General features: G+C 41.0%; 1 protein-coding gene across 1 annotated transcript in view; it reads left to right on the top strand.

Moving 5' to 3' along the window:
• The first annotated feature begins 10,499 nt into the window (after window positions 1-10,499).
• Window positions 10,500-22,173, top strand: part of LOC128657922 (zinc finger protein OZF-like) — a 35,398-nt gene continuing 23,724 nt past the window's right edge. Inside the window, exons 1-3 of the mRNA XM_053712349.1 lie at window positions 10,500-10,562; window positions 10,880-11,006; window positions 12,554-12,631. Coding sequence (XP_053568324.1) covers window positions 10,500-10,562; window positions 10,880-11,006; window positions 12,554-12,631 — 268 coding nt within the window. The remainder of the gene's footprint in view (window positions 10,563-10,879; window positions 11,007-12,553; window positions 12,632-22,173) is intronic.

Raw genomic sequence — 22,173 nt, 5'->3', positions numbered from 1 at the left:
GTGAGAATTGTGGCCTCAAGAAATTCTCTGGTGAAGTTTCCTTCCTCCTTAGTTAGATTGGGATATAATATTTCTAAATTTGAGGGCAAGTTGTTCGCGTGGGAATTATGTTTATTTAATTTTCTGGTTTCCTATCTAATTTGGAGTCCCAAACTAGATTAAAGTCACCCGCAAGGATAAGTGCCAATTTTAACTCTCCCTACTGCAGTCAGTGTTTGCTGCAGGCATTTGGGTTGGTGGGTATTAGGGAGGTAGATGGATACTAAGGTATAGTTAACATGGTTTAGTTAACAGACCAATATCAGGAATCTAGCTTGGGGATCCTTGACCTGGATTTGCTCATAGGCAATTCTCTTATGTACTAATATGGCTGTACCCCTGATTTCTTTTAGAGAATGAGGCATATTCTAATGTTGTATAGTCCTTAGAGACTATCTGATGGGGGCTGTCAGATGCCCAATGCGTTTCTTGTAAGAAGACCACATTGGGATTGTGGAATTTAAGTGCTCTCTCAGCAATAAGCTACGTTTATGTGTCAAGTTTAAACCTCTTACATTATTTGTCAATCATTTGAGAGTAGACATGGGCTTTGTAAGTTATACGTCACGTACGTGGACAGGTAGTCGGGTGTTACGCGTGAGGGCTAGAAAAGGGTGAGAAAGGGGAAGTAGAGATGTAGGCGAAGATAATGTATGGGTAGGGGGTGGTCAAAATCAGTGGAATTAGTCCACCACAGTGGAACCCTGGCGTGGGCTTCTATTGGGGTAGGAGAACAATAGTTGAAAGAGAGAGGGTAAGAAACAGGAGCTATCTATGCTAACCCTGCTCCGCAACAATAACATTTTCTAACAGACAGTTAATGTAATAACAAGGAAGAACTAGTGTAAACGTTATAGTTATATATAAAGAATTTGTCAAGTGCAAAGATACAAAACTTTTACCAACCTTAAGGAGTAAGGGTTGGTTGCAGGTGTAGATACCTAGAATGGGGCATCTCTTGTTGAGGGGTGAGCTAGGAAAATTCAAATTCAGGTGAGCCCCTGAGACTGAGAAGGTTTGGAGCGTTTCACACTTTGCTCCCTACTGGACCATTCAGGAGCTGAGGCTCATAGTTTCGGATTTGCAATTGGTTGCAAAGGGGGTGAATCAGACTGTAGGCCTTGGTGCAGGGTAGAGGCTACATGGGTCTGATTGTCTTTTGTGATGATAAGATTTGTGGGATATCCCCATCGGTATTTTAATATTCACTTTGCGGTGGACAGAGGTGACTGGTTTTGCGGTACTGCAAGGTATGAACAGATAGATCTGGCAGAAGTTGGATGTCCCTGAATTTCTCAGAGAGGGGAGTTTTTTTTTTTAATGCAGCCTGCATCAGTCTTTCTTTGTAGATGAAGCTATGAAAGCAGACTATCACGTCTCTTGGTTTGTCTAGGGGTACTGCTCTCGACTTTAGAGCTCTATGACCTCTTTCCATGGTGTTAACAAGGCCTTCTGGTGTACCCACTAGCTCTACGTAGAACTCTCTTAGGAATGCTTGTAGATCAGCTGTTGCAATGCTCTCTGGGATGCCCCAAAATTGTATGTTGTTCCTGCGGGCTCTGTCTTCAACATCAGTTAATTAGAATTCCAGTTGTGTTAGCTGGTCAAGCTAAACTTTCCGTGTATGAAAGTAAGCTGTTTTGATCAACTGCCATATCATCTTGCTTGCGTTCAAGAGAATATACTCTCTCACCAATCTCAGAGATATCCTTCTTTAGCTCAGCTGAATTACGTTGGATCTCCTGAGTGATGGAGCGTGCCTGAGAGGCTAGCATCTTTTGTAGAGTAGATTTTGTAATAAAATGTTGAGAAGGGACAGATGAGTTTATACTTGACTGTGATTCCTCATCAAGTGATTCTGGGTTGCTCAGCTCTCCATTGGTATCCATAGCCTTTTCCTTACTGGGTTGGGTAAAATGGTCATGGACTGTCTTCTTGATGGCTGTTGGGGTTTTTGTGTGTCTCCTGGAAGTATGAGGTACACAAATTATCTAGGTTCACTGTGTTTTACCAATGAAAAAGTGGGTTAACTGTCTAGACAACACAAATTGTATACAATACAGCAGCGGAGCAGGGCTAGGTAGAGTCCCGCCATCACTTCTAGACCATGCTAGTTTAGTTTTAGGCTAGGTACAGGTAAACCAGCAACAGACTCTTCTATTTAATTATTACTCGGGTGTGGGGGAAGTAGTAATGCTCCCTTGAGGATATGTGATATGGGGCAGGAGAGATAATCTAGTCACTGAGTTCTAAAAAAGATGTGAGGGGTAAATAGTATTTATGTACCTCTGTGTGTGCCTTAAGTCTGGTGGTACTTTGAAGGGTAGAGGGCTATGGAGGTCCTTAGTGCTGGGGGGGGGGGGCACCACTAAGGGCTTAAGTAATTATGAATAGATGGATTCCAGCACTTGGCTTACTCCCTCACACCCAAGGGACGGGATACTTCCTAATTAAAGGGGGAAAAAGGAAAGAGGAAGTGACCCACCCAGACTAGCTAGGCAAAAATGGGTGGGTAGAGGGGGGAGCCAAGAACTATACCTGTAGGACAGAAACTGATGCAATAAAGTACAATGCAAGTGACAACAATAAGTAGTGAGTGAGTATCTAAGAAGTACTCTTACAGTAGCAATACAGATTCTGTTATCCGCTCTAACTTCAGGGAATGGGGATACAACCTAATGGAAGGGGAAAAGGGAAGTGTAGGTGACCCGCCCAGATAAGCTAGGCAGGAAAGGGGGAAGTGAGAGGGCTATTAGCTTCCAACAGGGTGAAAAAAATCTTTTGACAAGTGTATAAAGAAAGTTTCAGCAACAACCAATGAAATAGATCCCAAACTCCTTTTTGATCATATCAAATTGTGGTGAGAATAAATTGGACAATTGTGTAATTAAAGAGTGAGTGTCAACCATGTTGACCACCGACTCTGCTAGATCGGGCACTTTAGCTCTTTTATCTTTAGCTTTAACCGGCATTTTAGGTGAAGAGGATTTCCCCTGCAGCAAAAATGTATCCATAAATTTTTACGTGAAAAGTGAGTGCACCAATAACACACGTGAATGAGCCACAAAAAAAAAAAAAAACAGTTAGGGAGGGGACCCCGCCCCTCCTATGTGAGAATCAAGATCCCTTGATTTTTTTAAGAGTATGCCCCTAAGTGCATACAAAGTTGAGGAAAAAAAGGGGTGATCTAGTGTGAAAAAATTAATCAACCGTGAGTTCGACCTTAGTGAAAAAAAAAACACCCAATAACTACCCAATATTATTCCACTAGTTACTGAATTATACCCCCCTGTAGTAATTGTTATATTAGTATGATCTCAAGTTAGTCCCAATAGTATAGCACTCTCACTTAATACCCAATCAACAGACCTCTAACAAACCAAGTTGTATTAATAGAGTGGAAGAGATCATAAATTGTACTTTGCCCACAATGCTGGAGGCACAAGTATACTAATTATCGTCGCCCTTTGTACTATAAAAATTCTGCCTAGAAGTTAAATGAATAGACCTCTAACTATCTACAAATTCTGCACCTTTATTAACGTTTCCACTAAACTTCAGTCACATTAAGGATGATATCTCTCTAGGTTTTATTATGGATTTGCTTTAAACCCTGGAAATAAATGACAGCTATAGATATTAGCCTTGATCAGTCAAACATTCTCAATCCCTAGATCAGATACCATTCCTTCCATTTATTACACATTCTTTTTCTTTTTTCCCGTTTTTTCCCCTTTCTCAAATTTTTTTTAGTAACCACAGAGGTATCTGTCAAACTTGTTATTGTAACAGAAAGAGTTAACAAACCTGCTGTAAAAAGCTCAGGTTTAATGTGCAGAACTCTAACCTCTAACTGTCTAAATTTCTAATACTCTATTTGACATTTTAAATGGACTTCGATCACATTAAAGATATTGACTCTATGTTTTGTTACATGTATGCTTTAACCAATGAAAATACTACACAACTATAAATTTTAAATTTGATCAATCAAACATTCTCTGACCATAACATCGTCCACAGTTCAATGTATCCGCAGCCCAGGGAATAGAGACACTTTTTATCTACAGCAGAGCGTCTTAATCAGGCAGTTTTAGCTTGAAATTGAATAAGCCAACTAACACCACTGTACACTTCTTAGCAGTGGTATCACCGTCTGTTGCTATTTTCCTGAAATTTTCCTTTCCCCCCCGAGCTCCGGGAAACTTAACATTCAAAAACAGTAAGATAATAGGGGATTTCAAAACTGCATCTGAATCAGCACCTAGTTCAGTGGATTTTTGCTGTACCGCAGCTGCAGACAAGAGGACTGCAATAGACAATTACACCTGCCACTTCTTGCGAGCACACCAGCCCAATGTAGATACTTTTTGGAAACTGTGTTTGCGGGAAATCTTTAGCAGAATATAAGGCAGATTGCCCAAGACATCTTCAGCAGGTCAGCGCCGCAACCCAAGTGCGCCCAAATATCAGGAGGAACTTCTACGTAGCTCTAGGACCGAACAGCTCTTCCCTCTTAGCAATACCCCGCCAATATAGCTCTGTGTCTCAGCATAGGAGAAAGCAGGGAGGTAATGCCGAGGATCAGCGTCCTCTCACTATGCCAGTGGACTGTATCGTTCCCTTGTTTAGCTGCTGATCTCTTCTCCAGCAGATATATGTGGTATACAGGGGCCAATCTTAAAGGTAGAGGGCTTCAAAATAACACCGGGCAGTAATATAGGGCTTCTGGTTTGCCCACCATGCCTTCTAAACAGATAAAATGAACCCATAAGAGAGTCTGACCTGCAGTAGTTGTGTGCCCCCGAACTCCAATACGCCAGCCTGCATCTGTTCTTATTGCCGATGGCAAGATCCGGGGATTTAGCGGGCAGTAGCGCTCTAGACTTGTCTCTGCGGCTTATCTCTACGGCTCACCAGGAGGCGTCTAGGAATATGACCGGGTCCAGCAAGGCAACTTCATCATCCGAGATTCTCTCTCAGCACTCGAGCCCAAGACACCGGCACTGCTGAACAGCCTTGCCCAGGCCGCTGCGTGGCCACTTAGTTGTCCAGGATGGGTCCTTCCTTGTTCACCTCCACAGCACTCGAATACCCCTTCTTGGAAGTAGCTTGTGGGAAAAGTTTAAAATGTATACTGCAAGGCAGTCACAGCCGTAATGGCTTATCCTGTCTTCACCTCTCAAGCGGGTCGCAACCCTGCAGAGCGCCACACTCATAAACCTCGGCAAGCTTTCCCAGGTAAGTGGCGGAGAGCGGGGAGCTGATGATGCGGCGTCCTCTCACAACACCTACATGCAGGTACACTGCAAAACTCCTCCCCCATCCGAAGTCGATTGCCGGCTAGTTATACAGCATCCATATTCAATGATTCGCGTCATCTTCTTTTTAGGCACAGGCAATATAGCTTCGGAGCAGAGCCCCGACCCTCCGGAATTGCCGCTTGAGAGCAAAATCAAAGGCTGCCGCTACCTCATACAGATGGGGCTCACCAGGCCGTAGAAGTGTCCCTTCCAGGAAAAAAAAACAAGTTAGCCCAGGAACTCCGGACTCGCAGCTGGACTCACTCAGCCGAGTTAGAGTAACTGTGCCAGTTTGTGGCTTAAAGTGACACTAAACGCAATTTTTTATCTTTAATGATTCAGATAGAGCATGCAATTTTAAGCAACTTTCTATTTTACTCCTATTATCAATTTTTCTTCGTTCTCTTGCTATCTTTATTTAAAAAGCAGGAATGTGATGCATAGGAGTCGGATCATTTTTGGTTGAGAACCTGGGTTATGCTTGCTTATTGGTGTGTAAATGTCAGCCTCCAATAAGCAAGCGCTATCCATCGTGCTGAACCTAAAATGGGCTGGCTGCTAAGATTTACATTCATTATTTTCAAATAAAGATAGTAAGAGAATGAAGAAAAAAGGATATTAGGAGTAAATGAGAAAGTTACTTAAAATTGCATGCTCTATCTGAATCATGAAAGAAAAAAATTGGGTTCAGTGTCCCTTAAACTGTCTGCTGAAAATATAACAATTGTCCTTGGTAAATGCAGAGCTCCTTACTAGTGCGACCGCTCTGTATGGTGGTTAGCTCCGCCCCCCTTGAGAGAGATTTTTATAATAACTGAAAAATATTCTGTCAGTGTCCTGTTTAATATGCAAACAAATCACATGGGAAGATAGCACCTCTCTCTCCAAATTTTGGGGCACGGAAAGTGATTAGCCAGATCCCAATATCATGGTCAAATATCAAAAGGATTTCCAGCCTCCAAATAGTAAGAAAAAAACTTTATTCACTTACACAGAGTCCATAATACAGCAACAATGTTTCAAACCAGCAATTGGTTCTTAGTCATGTCCTGTATTAAAGGGACAGTCAACACCAGAATTTTTGTTGTTTAAAAAAAAATAAAAAAATCGAGGGGACGGATCAAGTTCTGACAATGAGAGGTCTCCTAGTACTATAGCTCTGATAACATTACAAAAATCCTTTACTTAACCTCTAAAAATCTGCCTAAAATTGTCACAGAAGGGTGGCTAACACTAAGAACATATCACGACCAGCTTAAAGCGTCGGAAAATACCATGTGATGAAGGAGAGTGACAAGGAAACCTGAAATCTCTGTGGCAATTTGTACTACGTTCGCCTAGGAGCGGCCATATTCTGGGAGGACAGCTGCGGCCTAGTTTGTAATTGACTCTTGTCTAATCCTACCTCGGTGGATCCGGACATAGCAATTGAAGCTACTCAGCTACATGTCTCCTTAACGACAAAGCGTTTTGAAACAGCGTTGCTGGAAAAATTTGGAGCACATTTTTTCTATTGAGCTGCCACATCTTGAGACATGCATAGTGAATGCATGGCAGAGTACCGATAACGGCTTTGAGAAGCCTGGGACCTTGGCCACGTTAGAAGAAAGGAAGAAAAGAGCTCCGTCCTTACTCACAAAATCAGATGAGAAAATAGAGGTGGAAGACTGCTGCGACCTGTAGTGCGTGGTGAGATCTATAACTGCAGGAGAGAGGGGTTATCTCGAGGAGTCCACGACCGCACAAGGCAGTTGATCAGCGCTTGCTGCAGAAGATGGACACAGAGATGCTCTTTGGAGAACTGACAATGAACCTCACCCACAACAGCCAACTAGATGAGCTACATTACAGCCGTGTGAGAGAGGCATTCCCTGATAGGGAACCCGCTGGCTCTATTCTTATGGACTCGGAAAAGGATAGTTTACTACAGATGAAGTCTGGCTTGAATTGGTACAAGACCGGGATCGAATAGACCCCTTCATAACACCATATCTATATGGAGAGTATGTATAATACTAACCCTGGGGTCTGTTTAATTTATTCCATACCTTTTTATATTGTGTACACATTTGTGGATATTGATATTAATAGAATTTATGTTAAGATGACACCTGACTTGACAGATTACTAGAGAAGATGTAGCCTATCGAGGTAATCCTGGTTGAGGGTATAAGCTTGGTGTCCAGGTTATAATTCAGCTGAAAATTACCTCCCAGTAGGTTTGAGTCTTTTATATAACCTAATATATGGTAGTTGACGTTAGATACTATTTTCTATAATTTATTGAGTGATTATTTATTAATGTACCTAGTTAGCTCTGCACACCAACTGGCAGGCATAATGTTTTTGATACCAGATGGCTGATAATGTTTATCTAGTTATGATGCCTTTTAATGCCCAAATTTTAGTCAACTATGGTAGCTCAATGATATTTATGTATATTTGTGGAGCTTGAGTTGTTTAATTATAATGATTATGTTCTCTGTTAATCTTTAACTTGATAGGGATGTCCCTATTTCCTGTATGACTGCCTTCCGACGCGTTTCCTGCTCAGACTGAGCACTTCATCCCTGATGAAGTGCTCAGTCTGAGCAGGAAACGCGTCGGAAGGCAGTCTTTCCCCTGTGTGTTTGGGTAACACTTGTATCTGTGCTTGTACAATAATTTTTAAATGATGGAATAAAAAGTTTATTTACATTTTACTACATCCAAGTTGTGCTGCCTGCATTGCTTCACATAACTCTTTTGGAATCTTTGTCTTATATCAGCGCAAGGGAAACGCTGATTTGAAGCTAATGCAACTCATGACCTGTGTTTCTTTCCGAGTAGCAGCAGTCTGTGTAACAGGCAATCACTGAGCTAATCTGCAGGTGTGTTCAGCGTGCTCAGCGTGTGTGGGATACAAAGTGAAATCAACACGGACAGGATCGCATACTACATGCATTGCAATTTACCCTCCCTGCGGTGAGTAGGACCGGGATAACACTTTGTTATAAAGTTAAGTTTATTTCAGCATTCACTGAATTACCGGTGTGGGTATTGCGAATTGTGATAACATTACTGGCTGCTTATGCTATTGGGAGCATTCCAATTCGAATATACACATACACGCTAACTGAATGGCCATTACATCTGTTATTATACTATGGTAGTGGGTGCTGTTTTTTTCAATGAAGATTCGTTATTAAAATTGATTACACCAATCCACCATTGTATTGCACCACTTGGGACTACCCAAATTCATAGTGTATGGTGATTGCACTAGTCTTGGACATTACAGAAATATCAGTCGCATATTATTCCATAGGATCCATTGTGGTTGCTTCTTAGAGTTTGGTGTATGAGTGTTGGTCGTTTTAATTATTAATACACCAGTTACCTACCCATGTTCAATATATTTCATGCTTTCCCCAAAGTTCCATGTTCAGTAGCTAGTTTACTAAGGACTGTAGCTCTTTTATTTTGACTGCCCATATAGATATCAGTTATTGTGTTACTTATAACTGCAATCTGTCAAAGTCTTGCTATATAGTGATTTTAGCTCCTATGGTATTTTCCCGCCAACCCCATCCCCCCACAGATACTGCTTACTAGGTAAGAATAGGAAAATGCATCATTTTGAATATCCTTTGACCCTGAGGTTTCTTTTGCATATTCCAACATAGAAGCATCTGACTACACCCAATCTACCAGGTGATTTAATAATCCTTAGGGAGCCTAAACAGTTGTAAAGGTAACGCTGCATATAACTCTAACCTTAAACATTTTGAGGTACAACCTCTAGTGAATTCCTTAGATAAGCTTTGAACCCCTAAAAGGGATTGATAAAACAAATTCCACTTACCCTTAAATCATCCCTATATATCGCCTAAAACTATAGTCCTACTACAGTATGCTTTTCTCTTTAAGAATCTCCCCCCCCCCTGAAAATATAAGGTTCACCATATGAGACACAAAAGTGGTCTCTCCCTGTTGATAATCACCCACTTAACATACACTTATTTGCATTATAGGGACAGTCTAGGCCAAAATAAACTTTCATGATTCGGATAGGGCATGTAATTTTAAACAATTTTCCAGTTTACTTTTTTCACCAATTTTGCTTTGTTCTATTGGTATTCTTAGTTGAGAGCTTAACCTAGGAGGCTCATATGCTAATTTCTTAGACCTTGAAGGCCGCCTATAATCTAAATGCATTTTAACAGTTTTTCACCACTAGAGGATGTTAGTTCATGTATTTCATATAGTTAACACTGTGCTCATGCACGTGAAGTTATCTGGGAGCAGGCACTGATTGGCTAAACTGCAAGTCTGTCAAAAGAACTGAAATAAAGGGGCAGTTTGCAGAGGCTTAGATACAAGATAATCACAGAGGTTAAAAGTATATTAATATAACTGTGTTGGTTATGCAAAAATGGGGAATGGGTAATAAAGGGATTATCTATCTTTTAAAACAATAACAATTCTGGTGTAGACTGTCCCTTTAAACAAGAGGTTCAAGAGTGGCCTCATAATTCATTGAGTGGGTTTATAAGGTCATAGGTTAACAATGTCTATACTTTTCTTTCTTTGTCATACAAATGTGGACTACATATCCAGTTTGACTTGAATTTTGCCATGACTTGATGTTATATTGAAGTCTAATATTATCTGTTAATTGACGTCTCATTGTTTGTAAACCTTTAATTGAACTTTAATAAAAAGTTTATTAAAAAAAAGAAAAATAATTCCTTTATTACCCATTCCCCAGTTTTGCATATCCAACACAGTTATATTAATACACTTTTTACCTCTGTGATTACCTTGTATCTAAGCCTCTGCAAACTGCCCCCTTATTTCAGTTCTTTTGACAGACTTGCATTTTAGCCAATCAGTGCTCACTCCTAGGTAACTTCACGTGCATGAGCTCAATGTTATCTATATAAAACACATGAACTAATGCCCTCTAGTGGTCAAATGCATTCAGATTAGAGGCAGTCTTCAAGGTCTAAGAAATTAGCATATGAACCTCCTAGGTTTAGCTTTCAACTAATAATACCAAGAGAACAAAGCAAAATGTGTTATAAAAGTAAATTGGAAATTTGTTTAAAATTGCATTCCCTATTTAAATCATGAAAGTTTTTTTTGGACTTGACTGTTCCTTTAAGGTTTTGGACAATGACAGATTATCCTCACTTGCATTATACACTTATAACAGAGAATAAAACAGAAAAGGGAGTGGTGAATAAGAAAAAGGAAAAAGAAATTTGCAATTAGGTAGTTTAGTCCCTCAATTTAATTATCGTAGGAAAACAAACTAAACCAAAGTACAGAATTGAAGTCTATGGGGGAATACCTCTGTTGTCATATTCGTTTGTCTTTTTGAGCGCATTGGTTTAGCACTCGTGCAAGAACGTTTTGCTTTCAACTTGTAATATGCGCGCTACCCGATGCGCAAAAAAAGATTGGTCATTGTTACAGTCAGGTTGCTTTGTAGTGTTTACAGTTTATAAATTAATTCCTGTTTTTATGGTTTGATTTTGTTTTTTTATTTTAAGGAACAAATGGAGTTTGATGAAGTCGCAGTTTATTTCTCGGAGGAGGAGTGGGGCTGTTTAGCTGAAGAACAGAAAGAGCTTTATAAGGATGTGATGATGGAGAATTACCAGACCCTCAGGTCTCTAGGTAATAATGTATATAACTCTACAGGGAATGGGACAAAGAGGAAAACACATATAAGTGACACATAAGCTGGGCTTGTGTTAAACAGGTATACAATGTGTGCTATTACAATCATTTTGTCTTAAAGGGATATGCTACTAAAAATGTTTCTTTCATGATTCAGATAGAGGATACCCATTCCCATTGACTTCTGTTGTCAAATGTGCTCTGTTCTCGTGGTGTTCTTTGTTGAAGAGAATACCTAGGTGCACAGCATGCATTTGTCTGAAGAATTATAAGGCAGTGGTTTTACAATAATACTTTTGAGCACTACATAGCAGCAGTGTTTGCACAGCTAATATTCTTCAAAAAGCTTTTAAAGCTGCTACTATGTACTGCTCTAGACACATGAATGCCCCCTGAGCCTACATACCTTAAACAAAGGATACCAAGAGAATGATAAAAATGAAATAATAGAAGTAAATTGTAATGTGTTTTTTTTAAACTCTTTACTCTATCTGAATTACGAGAGAAAAAAATGATGTCTTAAGTCTTTAAAATCATACATGAGATATACAGCTCTGTGTACCCTCCCTGCTTGCTCATCTAGCTGAGGTGCCACCGCCATTTATACATTGCACACTGTACTACTGGCCCATAGTGACCCTGCCATACATGTGTGTGACTCCATAACACACAGTGAGTGCCCGGAGTTATAGGCTCTTCATCATAGTTCTGAGTGCGGGAAGCAGCAGCTCTAGTGGGGCTAAGTGGGCTAGATTATGAGTGGAATTTCTTCTAACACCTGAGATCTCATATCTTTTAGCCCTTATAACGTTTTTTTATGCAATTTAAAATAAAAATATTTTGTCAGACAGTGTTATGAATGTAACTGTACTATTTCAACTTTTTAGTTGAGCTTAACGGTTAATCAGAGCTCTGAAGTCACAATATCTTGACGCGCATTAAATTAAATTGCGCTCACGTGAACGCGTTTTCTTTCAATTCGTAATACAGGAGCTACAGAAGTTAGCGCGCCACTGGTAATCTATCCCAGTATATGGCTACTGTCACCACTCAGGGGTGTATGGCCCGTATTACCGATCAATTTTTAACTAGGGAATATATTAAATAGGGGATATTGGCTGAAACAGAAATCTTTATTAATCTTATAATTATACATATATACAAATAATATTGTGTACCAGTAAGTAGAGGCTTACTTATCAGTGGCAGGTGGTTAAATGGTTAAGGAGCCCCTATACCCCAATTACACTCATATTGGCCATTATTTAAAAAAAAAAATTGGGATTATTATTATTCTTTCAGAGTAAGAAGTTCATGTATTTTAAATACTAACCTCTAATGTTAAAATAGAGGATGTAGACATTTAAGGAATAGTTACAAAGGGATAATTCAAATTGATGTTTATTTGTATTTGGTTTAAAGACAGATTCACAGCAGTGCAGGTCAAGTGTCAGAAGATTTTTATTTACTCAATAGTTTATAATTACAAATGCATGTGAATAAAATATACTCGTTTATGTAACCTGTGATTTCTGTCCTTACAGGATATGTTCATGTGAAACCTTTACTTGTTACAAAGATTGAGCGAAGAGAGGAGCCGTATGTGTGCACTTTTACCAATGGTGAGTATAGTAACGATTCTTGTTTAGTAAATTGATCGGCTGTCAACCATTTATCTTAACTCACCCTAATAGCACTCACCAACAAAGAACATCCACCCTTTAAGGAGGGGTAGAAGCCCAGAGCCTCTGCTCATACCTAATGTCTTTTTTTTTTTTGCTCTCCTGATAACATGGGCAGTTAGATTATATTTTAGACATCATGGGGCAACATTTATTTACTGGCAGAAATATCTACATATTATATTTATGTGATGTTATAGCTCTACTAATGAACTTCTCTTCGTGGTTATTTGTCACCATTCTCAGCCTCTTACTGATAATAGTTATGTGCAGCCTGATGCAGATGTAATGTGTGTTACTGATAATAGTTATGTGCAGCCTGATGCAGATGTAATGTGTGTTACTGATAATAGTTATGTGCAGCCTGATGCAGATGTAATGTGTGTTACTGATAATAGTTATGTGCAGCCTGATACAGATGTAATATGTGTTACTGATAATAGTTATGTGCAGCCTGATGCAGATGTAATGTGTGTTACTGACAATAGTTATGTGTGTATGATGGTGATGTAATGTGTGTTACTGATAAAAGTTATGTGCAGCCTGATGCAGATGTAATGTGTGTTACTGATAATAGGTATGTGCAGCCTGATGCAGATGTAATGTGTGTTACTGATAAAAGTTATGTGCAGCCTGATGCAGATGTAATGTGTGTTACTGATAATAGGTATGTGCAGCCTGATGCAGATGTAATGTGTGTTACTGAAAATAGTTATGTGCACCCTGATGCAGATGTTCTGTCTGTTACTGATGTTATGTGCAGCCTGATGCAGCTGTAATGTGTGTTACTGATAAGTTATGTGCAGCCTGATGCAGCTGTAATGTGTGTTACTGATAATAGTTATGTGCAGCCTGATGCAGATGTAATGTGTGTTACTGATTTTAGTTATATGCAGCCTGATGCAGATGTAATGTGTGTTACTGATAATAGTTATGTGCAGCCTGATGCAGATGTAATGTGTGTTACTGATAATAGTTATGTGCAGCCTGATGCAGATGTAATGTGTGTTACTGATAATAGTTATGTGCAGCCTGATGCAGATGTATTGTCTGTTACTGATAATAGTTATGTGCAGCCTGATGCAGATGTAATGTGTGTTACTGATAATAGTTATGTGCAGCCTGATGCAGATGTATTGTCTGTTACTGATAATAGTTATGTGCAGTCTGATACAGATGTTCTTTCTGTTACTGATAATATTTTATATTGTGAAAATGTTTTTGCAATGGAATATGTTCTATTTAAATCTAAATAAATATTTATCTATATATGTGATGATTTTTGGACTGATATATCTATTTATTGCAAGATATGTATATGAATATATATGTCTAGATATCTTGAGATCTAAATGTGAAAATATATTTGAAAATACATCTAAGATATTGTTTAATGTGCATAAGATTGTAATGTAAAATATGTTCATTAGTTAGACATATCTCTATAAATATAAATCCATGTTTCTCTTGCAAGGTGTATCCAGTCCACGGATTCATCCTTACTTGTGGGATATTCTCATTCCCTACAGGAAGTGGCAAAGAGAGCACACAGCAGAGCTGTCCATATAGCTCCCCCTCTGGCTCCCCCCCCAGTCATTCTCTTTGCCGCTCTAACAGATAGGGCATCTCCACGGGAGGGTAAAGTGAATGTGGTGTTAGATTTGTAGTTTTATATCTTCAATCAAAAGTTTGTTATTTTTAAATAGTACCGGTTTGTGCTATTTACTCTCTGGCAGAAATGTGATGAAGAATTCTGCTGAGAGGAAAATGATTTTAGCATGTTGTAACTAAAATCCATTGCTGTTCCCACACAGGACTGAGGAGTACCAGAAAACTTCAGTTGGGGGGAACAGTTTGCAGGCTTAACTGCTTTGAGGTATGTTTCAGTCATCTTTTTTCTAGTCAAGACAAGATAATGCTAGAAGACAAGATTCCCCATGTGGGAAGGGTAAGCCATGTTCTGAGACTTAGTATAAAACTAGAGGCTTATTTAAGAGGACTCAATAGACTGGTTATCATTTTTGCAGGGCAATCGATTATTTTATTTAACAAAATACTCTTTATTGACACTTTTAAAGCACTTTTGGTGTGTTTATTTGGGGTTTTATTCCACATGGCATTATTTTTAGTCACCTAAATTGGGTTCTGAAGGCCCCACAGCTCTGGAGTGGGAGGGGCCTAATTTCACGCCTCAGTTGCGCAGTTTATTCTGACAGATTTCCTTGCATGCTGCTTCACATGGGTCCAGAGACTGCTTGAGGACTTCAGGAGGCTTGCTTTTATCAAATCCAATCCTTAAGGGAAGGTAGGGCCACAGCAGGCTGCTGTGGCAAAGTGCTGTAGTTTATTAACCGGTTGTTTGCTTTAGGCGGCTCCGGTTTGGGCATTAAAGGGTTAATCAGGCTGAAACTTGCTGTGCAATCATATTGAAGCATTAGGCACATACTGTAAAAATTTCAAGAGATTTGGTTCATTTTTCACTGTTTTTGTAAAATTGTGTGCGCTTTTATTTCTTAAAGGCACAGTACCATTTATTGCAAATTGTATTTTTTACTTGATAAAGTGTTTTTCCAAGCCTGCTTGTGTATAATACTAATCTGTTAAACATGTCTGACACTAAGGAAAAGCCTTGCTCTATGTGTTCAGAAGCCATGGTGGAACCCCCACTCAAAATGTGTCCCAAGTGCACTAATGTGTCTATACACTTTAAAGATCATATTGTGTCACTTAAAAATATAGCCCTAGATGATTCTTTGACTGAAGGTAATGAGGATAGTCCGCCTTCCTCTCCCCATGTGTCATCACCAGTTACGCCCGCTCAAGCGATACCTAGTACCTCTAGTGCATTGGCACCTATTATATTGCAACAACTGGCGGCAGTCATGGATAATTCCCTTGCGGCCTTTCTATCCAAACTGCCAGTTTTCCCTAAAAAGTGTGATAGCTCTGTTTTGAGAACAGATGAGGAGCAGTCGGAAGCTTTGGGAGGTTTATCTGATGTACCCTCACAACACTCTGAAGTAGGGGCGAGGGATGTAATGTCTGAGGGAGAAATTTCTGACTCAGGAAAAGTTTCTCAGCAGGCAGAATCAGATTCACTAGCGTTTAAATTTAAATTGGAACACCTCCGCGTACTGCTTAGGGAGGTCTTATCAACTCTGGATGATTGTGACCCTATGGTGGTCCCAGAGAAATTGTGTAAAATGGACAAATATCTAGAAGTCCCTGTATACACTGATGCGTTTCCGATCCCTAAGAGGGTGGCGGACATTGTTGCTAGGGAGTGGGAGAGACCAGGTGTACCTTTTGTTCCCCCCCCTATCTTTAAGAAAATGTTCCCCATAACTGATCCCAGGCGGGACGCGTGGCAGACGATCCCTATGGTAGAGGGGGCAGTTTCAACACTAGCCAAGCGCACAACCATACCAATTGAAGACAGTTGTGCTTTCAAAGATCCTATGGATAAAAAAATTAGAAGGTTTACTAAAGAAAATATTTGTTCAACAAGGTTTCCTTCTCCAACCTATTGCCTGCATTATTCCTGTAACTACTGCAGCGGCTTTTTGGTTTGAGGCACTGGAGGAGTCGCTCCAGAGGGAGACTTCATATGACGAAGTCATGGATAGAATTAATGCTCTAAAACTGGCTAATTCTTTTATCACAGATGCAGCTTTGCAATTAGCTAAGTTAGCGGCGAAAAATTCTGGTTTTGCCATCATGGCGCGCAGAGCGCTTTGGCTCAAGTCATGGTCGGCCGACATCTCGTCCAAAACAAAATTACTAAATATTCCTTTCAAGGGAAAGACCCTTTTCGGGCCCGAGTTGAAAGAGATTATTTCGGATATCACTGGGGGAAAGGGCCATGCCCTCCCGCAAGATAGGCCTTTTAAGGCTAAAAACAAGGCTAATTTTCGTTCCTTTCACAACTTCAGGAGCGGTCCTGCTTCAACCTCTGCAACCACAAAGCAAGAGGGTAACGCTTCACAGACCAAGGCAGCCCAAGGCTGCTACTAAGACAGCATGAAGGGGTAGCCCCCGATCCGGGACCGGATCTGGTAGGGGGCAGACTCTCTCTCTTTGCTCAGGCTTGGGCAAGAGATGTTCCCGATCCCTGGGCATTAGAGATCGTTGCTCAGGGATATCTTCTAGAATTCAAGGACTCTCCTCCAAGGGGAAGGTTCCACATTTCTCATCTGTCTACAGACCAGACAAAGAAAGAGGCGTTCTTACACTGTGTAGAAGATCTACTCCAGATGGGAGTGATATATCCAGTTCCAATTACAGAACAAGGACTGGGTTTTTACTCAAACCTGTTTGTGGTTCCCAAAAAGGAAGGAACTTTCAGGCCAATCCTGGATCTAAAAATTCTAAACAAATTCCTTAGAGTTCCATCATTCAAAATGGAGACCATTCGGACAATCTTACCGATGATCCAGGAAGGTCAATATATGACTACCGTGGATCTAAAGGATGCGTACCTTCATATTCCAATCCACAAAGATCACCATCAGTTCCTAAGGTTCGCTTTTCTGGACAAGCATTACCAGTTCGTGGCCCTTCCCTTCGGGTTGGCCACCACTCCCAGAATTTTCACAAAAGTGCTAGGGTCCCTTCTAGCGGTACTAAGACCGCGGGGCATTGCAGTAGCACCTTATCTGGACGACATCTTAATACAGGCGTCGTCTTTTCCCAGAGCCAAGGCTCATACGGAGATTGTTCTGGCCTTTCTAAGGTCTCACGGGTGGAAGGTGAACACCGAAAAAAGTTCTCTGTCCCCGCTCACAAGGGTTCCCTTCCTGGGAACATTAATAGACTCGGTAGAAATGAAAATATTTCTGACGGAGGTCAGAAGGTTAAAGCTTTTAAGTACTTGCCTAGCTCTTCATTCCATTCCTCGGCCATCTGTAGCTCAGTGCATGGATGTAATCGGATTAATGGTAGCAGCAATGGACGTAGTCCCTTTTGCTCGAATTCATCTCAGGCCACTGCAATTGTGCATGCTCAAACAGTGGAATGGGGATTATGCAGATTTGTCTCCTCAAATCCAAATGGACCAGAAAACCAGAGATTCTCTTCTCTGGTGGTTGTCTCAGGATCACCTGTCTCAGGGAATGTGCTTCCGCAGACCGGAGTGGATCATTGTAACGACCGACGCCAGTCTGTTAGGCTGGGGCGCGGTCTCGGGCTCCCTGAAAGCTCAGGGCCTATGGTCTCGGGAAGAGTCTCTTCTCCCGATAAACATTTTGGAACTGAGAGCGATATTCAACACGCTCCAGGCATGGCCTCAGCTAGTGGCGGCCAAATTCATCAGATTTCAGTCGGACAACATCACGACTGTTGCATACATCAATCATCAGGGAGGAACAAAGAGTTCCTTAGCGATGAAGGAAGTAACTAAAATAATCAGGTGGGCGGAGGATCACTCTTGCCATCTATCTGCAATTCACATCCCAGGAGTAGACAACTGGGAAGCGGATTTCCTAAGTCGTCAGACTTTTCACCCGGGGGAGTGGGAACTCCACCCGGCGGTTTTTGCTCTGGGTGGAGTGCTATGGGGCATTCCAGAGTTGGATCTGATGGCGTCCCGTCAGAACACCAAACTTCCTCTTTACGGATCCAGGTCCAGGGACCCCAAGGCGGCATTGATAGATGCTCTAGTAGCGCCTTGGTCCTTCAATCTGGCTTATGTCTTTCCACCGTTTCCCCTTCTCCCTCGGCTGGTAGCCAGAATCAAACAGGAGAAGGCCTTGGTAATTCTGATAGCGCCTGCGTGGACATGCAGGACTTGGTATGCAGACCTAGTGGACATGTCATCTGTCCCACCATGGACACTGCCAATGAGGCAGGACCTTCTAATACAGGGTCCATTCAAGCATCCAAATCTAGTTTCTCTGCAGCTGACTGCTTGGAGATTGAACGCTTAATTCTATCCAAGCGTGGGTTCTCTGAATCAGTCATAGATACTCTGATCCAAGCTAGAAAGCCTGTCACCAGGAAAATTTACCATAAGATATGGCGGAAATATCTTTTTTGGTGTGAATCCAAGGGTTACTCGTGGAGTAAGATTAGGATTCCAAGGATATTGTCTTTTCTCCAAGAAGGATTGGAGAAAGGTTTGTCAGCTAGTTCCTTAAAGGGACAGATATCCGCTCTGTCTATCCTTTTACACAAGCGTCTGGCAGAAGTACCAGATGTTCAAGCGTTTGCACAGGCTTTAGTCAGAATCAAGCCTGTCTATAGACCTGTGGCTCCTCCATGGAGTCTAAATTTAGTTATTTCAGTTCTTCAAGGGGTTCCGTTTGAACCTTTACATTCCATAGATATTAAGTTATTATCTTGGAAAGTTTTGTTTTTGGTAGCTATATCTTCTGCTCGAAGAGTTTCAGAATTGTCTGCTTTGCAGTGTAATTCACCCTATCTGGTGTTCCATGCAGATAAGGTAGTTTTGCGTACCAAACCTGGTTTTCTTCCTAAAGTGGTTTCTAATAAGAACATTAACCAGGGAATCATTGTTCCTTCCCTGTGTCCTAATCCAGCTTCTAAGAAGGAACGGCTTTTACACAATCTTGATGTGGTTCGTGCTTTGAAATTCTATTTACAAGCAACTAAGGATTTCAGACAAACATCATCTTTGTTGTCTATTCCGGTAAGAGGAGAGGTCAGAAAGCGACTGCTACCTCTCTTTCCTTCTGGTTGAAAAGCATCATCCGATTGGCTTATGAGACTGCTGGGCAGCAGCCTCCTGAACGAATTACAGCTCATTCCACCAGAGCTGTGGCTTCCACTTGGGCTTTCAAGAATGAGGCTTCTGTTGAACAGATTTGTAAGGCAGCGACTTGGTCTTCACTGCATACTTTTGCCAAATTTTACAAATTCGATACTTTTGCTTCTTCGGAGGCTATTTTTGGGAGAAAGGTTTTGCAAGCAGTGGTACCTTCCGTTTAAGTTACCTGTCTTGTTCCCTCCCTTCATCCGTGTCCTAAAGCTTTGGTATTGGTATCCCACAAGTAAGGATGAATCCGTGGACTGGAAACACCTTGCAAGAGAAAACAGAATTTATGCTTACCTGATAAATTACTTTCTCTTGCGGTGTATCCAGTTCACGGCCCGCCCTGGCAATTAAGCCAGGTTAAAATTTCTTGTTTAAACTACAGTCACCACTGCACCCTATGGTTTCTCCTTTTTCTCCTAACCGTTGGTCGAATAACTGGGGGGCAGAGCCAGAGGGGGAGCTATATGGACAGCTCTGCTGTGTGCTCTCTTTGCCACTTCCTGTAGGGTAGGAGAATATCCCACAAGTATGGATGAATCCGTGGACTGGATACACCGCAAGAGAAAGTAATTTATCAGGTAAACATAAATTCTGTTTTCTCTATGTATGTGTATGTATGTCAATGTAAAATCCCTGCATCAGCTTTTTTTTTTTTAACACCTGAAATCTTGTATCTTTGAGCCCTTATAACTTTTGTGTGCAATATTTTTTTAAAAAATAATTTTTATTAGACAGTGTTAATAGGAGTGTAACTGTACTTTGTAATGTATTTTTGAAGTGTTTTGTTAAAGTTTTTTGTTTTGCGCAAAGCTGTTAACTACAGCTCTTCGAGCGAGAAAAGGATTGTTGCATAAAAGGCCAATGCGCACACGCACAATCACAATTTTCCAAGACTTCTAATACCTGCGCAATGGAAATTGATGGTGAAAAAACCACATTGCCGACATCTTGCCCTCTGAGATTTGCTCTGGAAATAATTTCTGGAAACAAATGCTCTCACCCCCATTTCGAGAGTGGTATTTCTGGTCATTATCTACATTCTATATCCATGCGTGTAGCTCATACATCAATGCAGGTAAGATTAGGAGCCATGCTGTTCTAGCTATGTGGTTAACTTGCTTGCTTTGCAAGCGGAAGGTTGAGAGTTTGAATCCTTGTGTGGGTCACAGTCCTTTACTTGCCCTTCCAGCAGTGGTGGCTCGTGGGTTATTTAAATGGGGGTTCACAATACATTACATTATCATATAATGGACCTGCAGGGATAACCATGTCTCTGCCAGCAGCCTGAGAGTGTAAAAGCTGTGCCAGCAATACAGTAGCAATGAAGTTCCTAGTGATGGTGATGGTGCAGTGTTAGGCTTATTCTGCAAGTTCATATCTAGGACATCTATGTGCAGAAACACTAACACACACACGGCTTGTTTATTTTTGGTCTTGTAATAGCAGCTAAGTTTAGCATTATGCTCTGTTATTGTATGGACAGTTTGCTCACACAGTGCCACAGACATCAGCAGCCTTCAGAGGTTGAGTAGTGCACGAGAATGCTGGTGCACCAGCAACCAATCAACAACTGACCTGATTTCTGGAAGTAAAGAGCTGCCTCTGAGGCAAAAAACAAGCTTTTTTTAGCTTCTACAGCTCATAATTATGTGTGCAGCTTCAAATGCAGTGATCTTAGGACTGCAATAGATATTTTTTAAAACAAAATCTAATACATTACTGCTACTCTGACAATATAAAAATAAAATACTTCCTGCATGCAGATCTTCTCACTGCCTAATTTAACTATTTAGGAACCAACTTGCAAGTAAAAAGCAGTGCTCTAGCTGTTCCCTAAATAGTTATGTTAAGCAATTAGCAGATCTGCATGAAGTGAGCTTTGTTTCTCCACTATGAGATAAGCAGCAGTTTAGGTGAGATTTTCTTTTTAAAACAAAGACAAAACAAAGCTGCTGCTCTTACCATGGAAAGCAGATTTCACGGATAGCAGATCTGTATACACTCACTGCAGACACGGACTGATAGCAGATCTGTATACACTCACTGCAGACACGGACTGATAGCAGATCTGTACACACTCACTGCAGACACGGACTGATAGCAGATCTGTATACACTCACTGCAGACACGGACTGATAGCAGATCTGTATACACTCACTGTAGACACGGACTGATAGCAGATCTGTATACACTCACTGCAGACACGGACTGATAGCAGATCTGTATACACTCACTGTAGACACGGACTGATAGCAGATCTGTATACACTCACTGCAGACACGGACTGATAGCAGATCTGTATACACTCACTGCAGACACGGACTGATAGCAGATCTGTACACACTCACTGCAGACACGGACTGATAGCCGATCTGTATACACTCACTGTAGACACGGACTGATAGCAGATCTGTATACACTCACTGTAGACACGGACTGATAGCAGATCTGTATACACTCACTGCAGACACGGACTGATAGCAGATCTGTATACACTCACTGCAGACACGGACTGATAGCAGATCTGTATACACTCACTGCAGACACGGACTGATAGCAGATCTGTATACACTCACTGCAGACATGGACTGATAGCAGATCTGTACACACTCACTGCAGACACGGACTGATAGCTGATCTGTACGCACTCACTGCAGACAAGGACTGATAGCAGATCTGTACACACTCACTGCAGACACGGACTGATAGC

Source organism: Bombina bombina, chromosome 4 (genome assembly GCF_027579735.1).
Source record: "Bombina bombina isolate aBomBom1 chromosome 4, aBomBom1.pri, whole genome shotgun sequence".
Taxonomy (NCBI): Eukaryota; Metazoa; Chordata; class Amphibia; order Anura; family Bombinatoridae; genus Bombina; species Bombina bombina.
Note: the sequence above shows the minus strand (reverse complement) of the source record. Positions and strands in the feature narration are given on the sequence as shown.